This window comes from Strix aluco, chromosome W, assembly GCF_031877795.1.
Source record: "Strix aluco isolate bStrAlu1 chromosome W, bStrAlu1.hap1, whole genome shotgun sequence".
Classification (NCBI taxonomy): Eukaryota; Metazoa; Chordata; class Aves; order Strigiformes; family Strigidae; genus Strix; species Strix aluco.
Genome location: NC_133970.1, coordinates 44,419,184 through 44,431,931, shown reverse-complemented (window position 1 = coordinate 44,431,931; position 12,748 = coordinate 44,419,184). Strand labels below are relative to the sequence as shown.

At 41.4% G+C, this 12,748-nt stretch overlaps 1 protein-coding gene across 5 annotated transcripts in view; it reads right to left on the bottom strand.

Moving 5' to 3' along the window:
• LOC141917766 (importin-11-like) overlaps positions 1–12,748 on the bottom strand; it is a 167,007-nt gene that overhangs the window by 126,693 nt on the left and 27,566 nt on the right. For all 5 annotated transcript variants that reach the window (XM_074811212.1, XM_074811216.1, XM_074811214.1 and 2 more), the window contains exon 5: positions 2,878–2,950. In XM_074811212.1, the coding sequence (XP_074667313.1) occupies positions 2,878–2,950 (73 nt within the window). The remainder of the gene's footprint in view (positions 1–2,877; positions 2,951–12,748) is intronic.

Here is a 12,748-nt window from a genome sequence, read left to right as displayed (position 1 = left end):
GGAGAACATATTTAAGGTGGGGAAAAAAACCCCTGCAGCGAAAACAGCAGCTGGGAGAGAGGAGTGAGAATATGTGAGAGAAACAACTCTGCAGACCCCAAGGTCAGTGAAGAAGGAGGGGGAGGAGGTGCTCCAGGTGCCAGAGCAGAGATTCCCCTGCAGCCCCTGGTGCAGCCCATGGTGAGGCAGCCGTGCCCCTGCAGCCCAGGGAGGGTAACGGTGGAGCAGATCTCCACCTGCAGCCCGGGGAGGGTAACGGTGGAGCAGATCTCCACCTGCAGCCCGGGGAGGGTAACGGTGGAGCAGATCTCCACCTGCAGCCCGGGGAGGGTAACGGTGGAGCAGATCTCCACCTGCAGCCCGGGGAGGGTAACGGTGGAGCAGATCTCCACCTGCAGCCCGGGGAGGGTAACGGTGGAGCAGATCTCCACCTGCAGCCCGGGGAGGGTAACGGTGGAGCAGATCTCCACCTGCAGCCCGGGGAGGGTAACGGTGGAGCAGATCTCCACCTGCAGCCCGGGGAGGGTAACGGTGGAGCAGATCTCCACCTGCAGCCCGGGGAGGGTAACGGTGGAGCAGATCTCCACCTGCAGCCCAAAGAGGACCCCACGCCAGAGCAGGTGGATGTGACCTGAAGGAGACTGTGACCTTGTGCAGATCCTGTGCTGGAGCAGGTTCCTGGCAGGACTTGTGGCCCTGTGGAGAGAGGAGCCCACGCTGGAGCAGGTTTGCTGGCAGCACTTGTGACCCCGTGGGGGACCCACACTGGAGCAGTCTGTTCCTGAAGGACTGCACCCCATGGAAAGGGTCCATGCTGGAGCAGTTTGTGAAGAACTGCAGCCCGTGGGAAGGACCCCATGCGGTAGCAGGGGAAGAGAGTGAGAAGGAAGGAGCAGCAGAGACAATGTGTGATGAACTGACTGCAACCCCCACTCCCCTTCCCCCTGCACTGCTCGGGGTGGGAAGTTAGAGAAAATCAGGAATGAAGTTGAACCCGGGAAGAAGGGAGGGGTGGGGGGAAGGTGTTTTAAGATTTGGTTTTATTTCTCATTACCCTACTCTGATTTGATTGGTAATAAATTAATTTCCCCAAGTCAAGTCTGTTTAGCCCATGATGGTAATTGGTGAGAGTGAACTCCCTGTCCTTATCACCACCTATGAGCCTTTCACCATTTTTCTCCTCCCCATCCAGCTGAGGAGGGAGAGTGATAGAGCAGCTTGGTGAGCACCTGGCATCCAGCCAAGGTCAACCCACCACAGCAGCATAATATTTTGTGCTGCTCATTTGTGGTTCATAAATCATGCCCCACACTTTAAATGAGCATCAATAAAGTCTCCATAAACACACTTCAATATCAAAACAATTGCTTGGGCAATCATTTAGGAGCAGGCTCCTGACATAAAATAAAACAATTGTCCACATCTTAAAAGACTACATCCCAAATATGTCATAAGTATACACAAATAAATACATAAAGCTGCTAGTCTTAATGTCCAATCTCAGCCTGCAACTACAGTCTCAGAATTGCCTAACTGTTCATCAGCAGTGGAATTTATTAATATAAAATATATCATACTATTGTATTAGAAGGCAAACTGATTAAATACTAATGAAAGTATGGAGAAATTATTGATAAAAAGTTTGAATTGCTTTATGTACAATGCAGTTAACATTAGGTTTTTAGAAATACAAATATCATGCAACCATTTCAAAATTAAATATTTGATAAATTTTGTACTACTTAGTAGTAGCATAAATGAAACACACTTTATGGTCCAACATGACATACTTCATAGTTCTTTTTGGTTGAAATAAAGAGGCAATCTTTGGTCATATTTTTTACATTGTAACTATACCTATGCTACAAATTTAAAGATATTTTCTATGCCTATTGCATTTTAAAAATTGTATTTGAAATAAAAAAACCCTTTAATTTCTAGTCAAAATTATCATTGCACAAATTACTTCTAAAAAGAATAAATTATCCTAATTTTGATATATTGCTCTAATCCTACAAATAACATTAATCCTATCGATGAATCTTGAGAAGTTGAAACCGAACTGTCTGCAGAATTGAATTTTGTTTGCTATACCTTTTCCTTTTAAGCTTTACCTTATGCAAATCATTTTTGTTTTCTTAATTTTTTAACACCTAGCTTAAAATATTAGCAAATAATTTCTTTCAGAATCTCATACTTACATGAGCAAGAATGTTAGCAGAAAGACTGATTCATCTAGCATGTGCATAGTCTGAGCCCCTAACATTAGCTATAAACTCAATTTAACAATAAATCCTTATTGCAATCAAAACAGTACCTTAAAATTAGTTACTTTAAATATATTAAGACACTATTATACTGAAGCTTTATTATGCCTATTTAAATTCATTGATGCTGTGATTAGACACCTGACAGCAATGCTGCTTTAGGTGGGTTTATGCAGCAGCATTCTTAACAGCTCATTCCTGCTACACCACCACCACACTTCCTTGTATGGCTATACTGGGAGTCAGCTCAGAGAACAGATAAAGCTGAAAAAAGAAAATCAATCAAGGGGAGGGGAGAAGTTATTTTTGAGCTACATCCATTCCCTGAAACATTTCACCAAATGGTTGCATAACAGCAAGGGACAACATAAACTATCACTGCAACAAAAAAAACAAACCAAAGAGACAAAACATGTTGAACTATGATCTATGGAAAAGGGCTGGGAGACAGGCTCTCACTTCAACATAAAGATCTCTTTGAAAGGCAAAATGTAAATTATAACTTGTTGATTTTATTATTGTTATTAAACACTTTGTAAAGAAAGAAACCAAATTATATACCAATACAAGCATTTGCTAGGAGAGTAATAATTAATCATTCATCACTAACCTGATTCACTGGCTCATTAAAGTTGGTGATAAGTCCAGCACGCAATGTAATTTTTTCTTCTTCAGAAAGACCACTGTTAGGATATATTTATTATAAGATCATTTCATTTTCAATAAAGCCCAACTATTAATACATATTTGGAATTACTTTGCAACTACTACTAGACACAGAAGTAAAATGATCATTTTCATCTGTGTTTGACCAGATGAAGTTTACTTTTACACACCATTTTCTTGAAACTAATGTATTTCAGTTTGATAAACTATCAAGAGAACATCCCTTCTTTTTCCACTATCTCAAAGATGTTTGAAAAGAGAGAGAACAGTGAAACATAAATATTTATGAGGCCTAATAACATCAGGTTTTGGATGCGACCTTTGTAAACACAAATGGAAAAAGAAAAAGTTCACAGATAGTGTAAGGTACAGAGATAAACTATGAAAATAAGGGAAAACTATACAAATCATAAAACTTACTGTTCTTAGGCATTTATTATACAGTTATTAACATGACAATTCCTGATTCGAGCATGCCTTTGCTCATATATACTAATGGATAATGACAAAAGGTGCCCAGTATAAGGCAATCATGGTATCAGATGATAGCTCTTTTTGCAAAATCAATAATCCTTTTCTACTTACTACCAAGAAAGTCATATAGCTACACTTAAAAATCCAGATCCTTTGAAAATTGTACCTGAGTGAAAAATACATTGAAAGTCTTCAAAAAAATACAAGGAAAAGTAATAAGAAGGATAAATTCTAAGCCATAAAGGTTAATTTTCATTCAGGTGAAGCTTTATGGTATCTTTATATTTCCTTTTAAGTGAACTCTATCAGTTTAAGACTACAAGTTACAGTATCATATCACTTGTTTACTACTTCAGACTTTATATGACCCATGTAATTTTCTTTAAATTTCTGGGCAAGAAACATAACAATCTGCTTTAAAAAATGCTTTGTTGGTATTTATAGATTACACAATCAGGAAAAAACCCCAAACACATTCATTTACTGATAGCACCTAGAAAGACTTAAATTATCCCTCAAGGTTGTTTAGATGAAACTGTTTCACCTAACACTGCAATGATTTAGAAGCATGCGTGCAATTATCACATCTCAAATGAAGTCTAGTAACTGGGAATTAAGAATAAGCACGTTAATACAACCACTTCCTGTTGTCTGATCTTCATTAACACAGACACTAACCTACTAGTTTTATATAAGTGAGATTTAAAACAATACCTGAAGTTCCCTATAACACAGCTTTTATACTAATCTAGACAAATACTAAATATTCATCTCAAAATTATAAAAAACAGAGATACGATTTATCCTAAGATCAAACATTTCCAAGAATTTCTTAGTTTTTAATTTTTTTCCCCCTCTATATAACACAAGTACTCACGATATCCCAAATTGTACAATCATAGAATAGTTTGGGTTGGAAGGGACCTTAACGATCATCTAATTCCAACCCCCCCCCACCACGGACAGGGACACCTTCCACTAGATCACGTTGCTCAGCCTCATCCAACCTGGCCTTGAACCCTTCCAGGGAGGGGGCAGCCACAACTTCTCTGGGCAACCTGTTCCAGTGTCTCACCACCCTCACAGGGAAGAATTTCTTTCTTACATCTAATCTAAACTGAAAGAGCATAGGTTTAAAACTGTCACCCCTCATCCTAGCCCTACACTCCCTGATAAAGAGTCTCTCCCCCCTTTCCTGTAGCCCCTTTAAGCACTGGAAGGCCGCTATAAGGTCCCCTCAGCGCCTTCTCTTCTCCAGGCTGAACAACCCCAACTCTCTCAGCCTGTCCTCATAGGGGAGGTGCTCCAGGCCCCTGATCATCTCCGTGGCCTCCTCTGGACCCGCTCAAGCAGGTCCATGTCCTCCTTATGTTGGTGCCCCCAGAGCTGGACCCAGCACTGCAGGTGGGGTCTCACGAGAGCAGAGTAGAGGGGGAGAATCCCCTCCCTCGCCCTGCTGCCCACACTTCTCTTGATGCAGCCCAGGACACGGTTGGCTTTCTGGGCTGTGAGCGCACATTGCTGGCTCATAGTCAGTTTTCCATCCACTAATACCCCCAAGTCCTTCTCCTTGGGGCTGCTCTCAATCCACTCACATCCCAGCCTGTATTTGTGCTTGGGATTGCCCCAACCCATGTGCAGGACCTTGCACTTGGCCTTGTTGAACTCCATGAGGTTTGCACGGGCCCACCTCTCCAGCCTGTCCAGGTCCCTCTGGATGGCACATCGCTTCCCTCCAGCGTGTCGACTGCACCACACAGCTCGGTGTCGTTGGCAAACTTGCTGAGGGTGAGCTCAATCCCTCTGTCCATGTCTCCAACAAAGATGTTAAACAGCACTGGTCCCAATGCCAACCCCTGAGGAACGCAACTTGGTACTGCTCTCCATTTGGACATCAAGCTATTGACCACAGCTCTTTGAGTGTGACCATCCAGCCTATTCCTTATCCACTGAGTGGTCCATCCATCAGATCCGTGTCTCTCCAGTTTAGAGACAAGGATATCATGCAGGACAGTGTCAAATGCTTTCCAGAAGTCCAGGTAGATGACATCAGTTGCTCTTCCCTTATCCACCAGTGCTGTAATCCCGTTGTAGAAGGCCACCAAATTTGTCATGCACGATTTGCCCTTAGTGAAGCCATGTTGGCTGTCACCAATCACCTCCTTATTTTCCATGTGCCCTAGCATAGTTTCCAGGAGGATCAGCTCCATGATCTTGCCATGTACAGAGGTGAGACTGACTGGCCTACAGTTCCCCATGTCTTCTTTTTTTCCCCCCTTTTTCAAAATGCTGGAGCAGGGGAAGAGTGTGAGGAGTCCTCCCCCTGAGGAGGAAGGAGCGGCAGAAACAACATCTGATGAACTGACTCCAACCCCCATTCCCTGCCCACCTGCACTGCTTGTGGGGAAGAGGTAGAGAAATTGAGAGCAAAGCTAAGCCCGGGAAGAAGGGAAGGGTGGAGGGGAAGGTGTTTCCAAGATGTGGTTATACTTCTCGCTGTCCTACTCTTTTAAGTGTTGTTGCTATTGTTAGTGTTAGAATTAAATTGATGTTCTTTTTCTTCCCCTAACAAGTCTGTCTTTTGCCTGTGACCATAATGGGTGAGCCATCCCTCACTGTCCTTATACTGATTTCCAAGCCTTTTGTTTTATTTTCTCCTTCCCATTCCAGGGGGGGAGGGAGTGAGCAAGAAGCTTCGTAGTGCTCAGTTGCCCTCTGGGCTCAAACCACAACAGTCCTTTGTGGCCAGCATAGGGTCCCTCTCAGGGGAGTCAGTCCTCTCAGTGCCAAACTACAACAGCATGGGCTCCCCTCAGAGTCCCAGCCTTCCTTGGGCCCAGCCACTTGCTCTGTCACAGGGTCCTCCACAGGCTGCAGGTGGGCATCTGCTCCACCAGTGACCTCCACGGGCTGCAGGGCAGTCTCTGCTCCAGTGCACCACTCCCCCTTCCTCCTTTCTTCCACTGACCTTAGTGTTCTTAGTGTTTTCATAGATATCCCCCTCAACTCCCACCCCTTATTCCAGGTTCCCCTTCATTAAATACATTAACGCAGAGGTGCAGCCACCACTGCTAATTGGCCTGACCTTGGCTAGAGGCAGGTCCGACTTGGAGCCAGGGGAGCTTCGAGAAGCTTCTCACAGGAGGCCACCACTGTAGCCCCCTCCCCCACTACCAAAAACCCCTGCCACACACAAACCGAACACACCACTTCATCCGCCAGTTCCCTAAGGACCCTCAAATGCATCTCATCAGGTCCCATGGACTTGTGTACCTTCAGGTTCCTTAGAATGTTAAGGCTTTGGTTTTGACCATCTAACTACAGCACACAAGGGGGCCAATTTATTGTTTCATTGGTGGCTCAGAAGTGCACACTAAATCTTCTTTTCAAAGGTAATTTATAGCATTCAGGAACCAAATCTGAATGACTTCTTAGCAAGATTTACGCGCTAAGACATTTTTACATGAAGTGAAATTATACCTAAAACATTTTGTGTAAAGTTTATAAAAATTTCTACAGTAATGTCCTGGTTTAGCCAGGATAGGGTTAAGTTTCCCCTGCAGTGGGGGGGAGCTCTAGCGGGGTTATTCAGATACCATGCTGATGTCACGTCCGGGGGCCAGAGCGCGGGAAGAATCGGTGAGTGCATGGGTTGGCGCAGCCGGTTCTCTCACTGCTGTATCGGTACATACCTTGCTCTGTCCATTGTTGTTACTGTTATTGTTATTGTTTGTTGTGTTGCTGTTGCTCTGTTGTATTAAACCTCTCCTTATCTCAGACTGGGGCTTTGTATTTCACTCCCTTTGTGGGGGAGGGGCAGTGGTCGCGTGGTCTCAGACCCTGGCAGGGCCTAAACCACCACAACTTGTAAAAGTTTTTCTGCAGGGAACTATTGCAGTTATTAATCTGAAGCCACTAGATGACATTTTAAGAAAATAAGTTTCTATAATGCCTAGCTCTTTTAAATACACATATGCAGTATATGATTTTCAGATGTACAAGCATACTCTGAATCATTTCTAAAAGTTCCAAGCTACTATTAAGAAATCTAATATTAAACATAGCTTGTACAATAACTCACTTTCAGAGATAACAAAAAGCACCTAAAAACCTGTTTTGTAAAGAAAAAAACCCCATTCAACTATATTATTTCATTTACATTGTGAACTCATGACAGCTCTTCCCTTAATTATATTTTCTCTCAATCATATGATATACATATTCCAAGAGCAGCAAGCATTAAATTCATTACTTACTATAAATAAAAATTAAGCTTTTGACATTATGAACAAAACAAAGGAAGAAAAAGAAAACATCTGTGAGGATGAACTCCTCAAATACAGCTTATGATAGGCAAAGTTAGCAAAGAAAAATGAAAAAAAATTAAGACAGTGTGGTGGTTTGACCTTGGCTAAATGCCAGGTACCCACCAAGTCACACTATCACTTTCCCCCTTCCCCCTTTTTTTCTCAACAGGGCAAAGAAGGGAAAGAAAATAAGATAGGAAAAACAAACAACCCTTGTGGGTAAAACAAAAGCAGTTTTAATATAAGCAAAGTGAAGCAAAGGTCCACACACGGAAGCAAAAAAAAAGCAAACAGATTTATTCTCTACTTCCCATGAACAGGCGATGTCGGGCCTTCTCAGGAAGCAGGGCTCCCATACGCGGAGGGGTTGCCTCGGAGGACCAAGGGTGACCCCACCCCCTTCCTCCTTTCTCCCAGCTTTATACTGAGCAGCCGTCAGATGGTCTGGAACATCCCTTTGGTCAGTTGGGGTCAGCTGTCCTGGTTGTGTCCCCTCCCAAGATCTTGCCCACCCCGTCCCACTGTGGGGGGGGAAATGTCGGAAAGAGCCTTGGTGCTGTGTAAGCACCACTCAGCAGTAGCCACACCACCAGGGTGCTATCAACACCCTGCCAGCTCCCAGCATCAAACACAGCACCATGGGGGCTGCTACAGGGGAAAACCAATTCTGGCTCAGGCAGACCCGATACAGACATTAATAAGGATGCAAGTAGTATACAACTTTTATGTGACAGGTATTGAAGAATCTCTAACCATTCACCAGAGGATGGAGGAATTTACCATTTAAATAATACGACAGTGACGTCTGTTGGACACCAAATCATCAGCTACATGCTTACCCACTCCAGAATTCATAGACACATCCACAGATAACAGTATCTTTACCCTCCTCTAATACATTCCAAGGCCCACAACTCCATACAAAAGTTATAGCCAGAACAAAAGTTAGGAAGAATGTATATCATTCAGTAAGTTATTTCTCTTCAGCACTGAATCACACCAAACAAAAAATTAAAACAAGTTCTTCTAGAGAAGTCTGTATGCTGTAGTCTTCCCCAATCTGCAATTTCAAAGTTTCTGATCTTTTTCTGTGTTTGTGGTATGGTGTACCATGTACCCAAAGGTTTTAAAAGTTCTTTTGGAGCTTTTTTTAAGATCTACTGTTTTATAAAACAGAAATCCAAATCTGAAGAGTTATATATAGTTATAAACACATACACAGACTTGAGAAGTATTATTAAAGATGCTAACACAGTAATCAAATCAAAGAACAAAGTCCAAAAGAGACAGAAATTAACAGTAATTCTCTATAAAGATCAAAAACATGTTCAGGAAAAGGAATTCTCAATAGCACTCGCGTTCAAGAAAAGTCATTTCTGAAGAAACCAAAAACACATGAAGTGAGACCACCTTGAGGAGGCTGATAATTAAAAAAAAAAAAAAATAGGCCGAACAGTGCCTGAAAAGAGGCTATGACAACCCTAGATTCTTCTCCACAGCAATCCAGAAAGCTGCCTGAGGAAAAAGGAGAGAGAAAGTTCATATGCCCATCTCTAAAATCACTCGCACTGGAAAATGCTGCTTTAAATCCAAGATAGGTAGAGAACAAGTAGCATGAATTGGACAGACAACATTGGTGAACATGTGTAAAAAGCATATTTCACAAGGATCACACTATCAAGAGGAAAAAAAAAAAGTTGTTTGTATTCACTGTTCTGTAGCTATGTATTTTAGAAGAATGAAACACTCAACTACTGTACTCTCCAAAAAACGTATCATCTTAAAATTTTCCTGTTTTGTAGTAGTATCAGTAGCTGAGAAACCACAAATGCTCAGCACAAGAAAGGTAAAGCTAGCCCTGCCTGGTTCAATTGAAATTAATTTCAGCACACTTGTACAACACAGACATTTAACTTATTTGGAAAGTTCTTGGAGATTGAAAGTTATTCACAAGTACATCAGTATTCAAGACAAATAATTCTAAAAGAAACCATCTTTATCTCTTATTTACTAAGGAATTAAGGTTATATGAATGTCTGCAAGGTTATATGAACATCTGTCTGCAAGAACCCTCCTCCAATTCTCATAATTTTTCAAACTACCTATCAAATTTCAACTAAATTTGGCAAAGAGCAGAAGTGTCAATGGTATATGATTTTTCCTTAATTTTGTGAAAATCAACAGCTGAGTAAAGTAGATAGACATGAGTGTGCAATCCCACTGAGAAAAGACACAGGTTTTGCTTTCAAGAGTCAGCAGAAATCAGTCACCTCCAAATCTAACATCTGCACTACCAAACAGGCTGGGTAGATCAGAACAGCTTTGAGGTATGTCGTGGTTTAAAGCCAGCAGCCAAACACCACACAGCAGCTCACTCACCCTCCCCCCACAGGAGATGGGGGAAGGAACTGGAGGGGTGAAGGTAGGGCAACTCATAAGTTAAGATAAAAACAGTTTAATAATTGAAACAGAATAACACAGTAACAATAATAGAAAGTACAAACAGGTAATGCACAATGCAATTGCTCACCACCCACCAACTGATACTCAGCCAGCGATCCAACATACCAAGATCCCACAATCGCAATCCTGGAAGCAAGAAAGAACCCCCTCCTTCCCGTCTGACCTGCCTCTCTATACTGAGCATGACATTACATGATATGGAACATTCCATTGGCCAATTTGTGTCCGGTGCGCTGGCCGTGATCCCTCCCAGCTTCTTGTGCACTGGGACACTGGCAGGACATGGGAAGTTGGAGAGTCCTTGATGTCTTAGCAACAACTAAAACCATCAGTGTATTATCAGCATTCTTCTCATACCAAATCCCATACTGAATCCAAAACACAGCACTAGTCTAGCTACTAAGAAGAAAAATTGACTCTATCCCAGTCAAAACCAGGACAAGGTCCTACCATAGATGGATGTGGGACAGCTGCTGATGTGAGATATGAGATGAAGTGAAAGACAAGAATTTTGCAATGACAACAAAACTACAGCCTGTACAATGTAACCTTCAAAAAAATAATGGTATCCAAAATGCAACTGGTTCACAAAACAATCGACTGAGAAATTACAGCTTAAAAGCATTGTTTCTCAAAACATCCTCAACACATTCTACTATGAGAAAAGTGATCTGGGTGAGCGCAAAATACTGCCAAGATATCACATATGAGAAATTCAGAAAGAAAGTTAGAAATTGGGAGAAAAAATTTGACATAGAGTGGAAATGTAATACCAATTTACCTCATAGAATCTAACAGCAACCAACGATTTTTAAAATTTATTTCATATTTTAATAGCATTAAATTTGTGCTAGAAAAATTAGAAATGAGGAAAACAAATGGACTTGTAGCGGAAATCTGATATAGATTTACCCCATGTAATCTTTAATAGTAGCCAATTTTATTTTTAATCACATTAAACTTGCAACAAGGAAAGTACATTGAAAGACTTACTCAATTTTTACTTTGGGTCAAACAAAACTGTAGTCATTACTTCTGCTGGAAATGAACCATGGATTTTTTTCCACCAGAAGCGCTACTAATATCTATCTAAAAAAAATAACAAATTGGAACACTATATTTTAATTGTTTCAGCTAATGCTTGCTAAGTACCAGTAACGTAAACAACATTATCTCATTACTTTAACCAGAAATGTCAAAGACATATGCCACCTTCCATGCACAAGATGGTATTTTCCTTTTGGAAAAGAGAGTCTGAATGCTTGCAGATGTTCTGCAATCGTATGCTAATACACATATAGAAAAATTCCAGTGCTTCACATAATAATGGAGTATTACACTATTTGAAATGTGTAAGAATTTAAGAAAGATGCAGGATTTCATCACTTTTCACTCTTTTTGCCACATAAATTCAGATCTTCGAAAAGGCCTACAATGTAAGGCAAAATACATTAAGCTTTCTCAAACAAACACAGTGAAAATCACACCATACCTTCTGAACTAGCTTAGAATCATGATCCATAAAAACTGGACCCGAAATTCTAATTTTCACCCTATACAACCAGACAATGATGTCCCACATATTTATGTTACTAACATCTAAGAGGTGCTAGTCTAGGCCTAGACTAGCTAGATTCTAGATCTTTCTTAGTTCCTGAGAGCAGTGAAAGAAAATTGAAACTCTTTGTTGTGGTTTAACCCCAGCCAGCAACTAAGCACCACACAGCTGCTAGCTCATTTCTCCCCTACTCCCAAGTGGGATGGGAAGGAGAATTAGGAAAAAAAAAAAAAAAAAAAAAGTAAAACTCATGGGTTGAGATAAGAACAGTTTAATAATTGAAATATAATAACAGTAATGAAAAGGAAGATAACAAAAAGAGAGAGAAATAAAACCCAAGAGAAGACAAGTGATGCACAATGCAATTGCTCACCACCCACCGACCAATGCCCAGCCAGTCCCTGAGCAGCACTCTGCCCCTCCTGGCCCAACTCCCCCCAGTTTATATACTGAACATGATGTCATATGGTATGGAAAATCCATTTGGCTAGTTTGCACCATGCTCCCTCTCAGCTTCTTGTGCACCTCACTGGCAGAGCACAGGAAACCAAAAAATCCTTGACTTGGGATAAGCGCTACTTAGCAACAACTAAAACATCAGCGTGTTATCAGCATTATTCTCACACTAAATTCAGAACACAGCACTGTACCAGCTACTAGGAAGAAAATTATCCCAGCTGAAACCAGGATAATATCTATACCATTTATGTCATGCTCAGGTCCCACACTTTTCAGTACATTCCAGTTAATCACGACCACCTTTCCTGCCTCTTGAAATACACACACAGATATCATTCTTATGGGCCATCTTTATAAAAGGTCCATTGAGTTCATTTAGTTCATGAACTCTGAGATCCATCTGTCATAAGTTTTCAGGGCAGGAAAGATGTTGTGTTGTATTGGACTGTTGCATGCAGAAACCAATTCTGGTTCCATCACCGCTCTGCTTGTCTCGTTCTATTATCACTGCACTTTGCTCACTTTCATCAAAGTTCAATCTTCATTAATCTAGA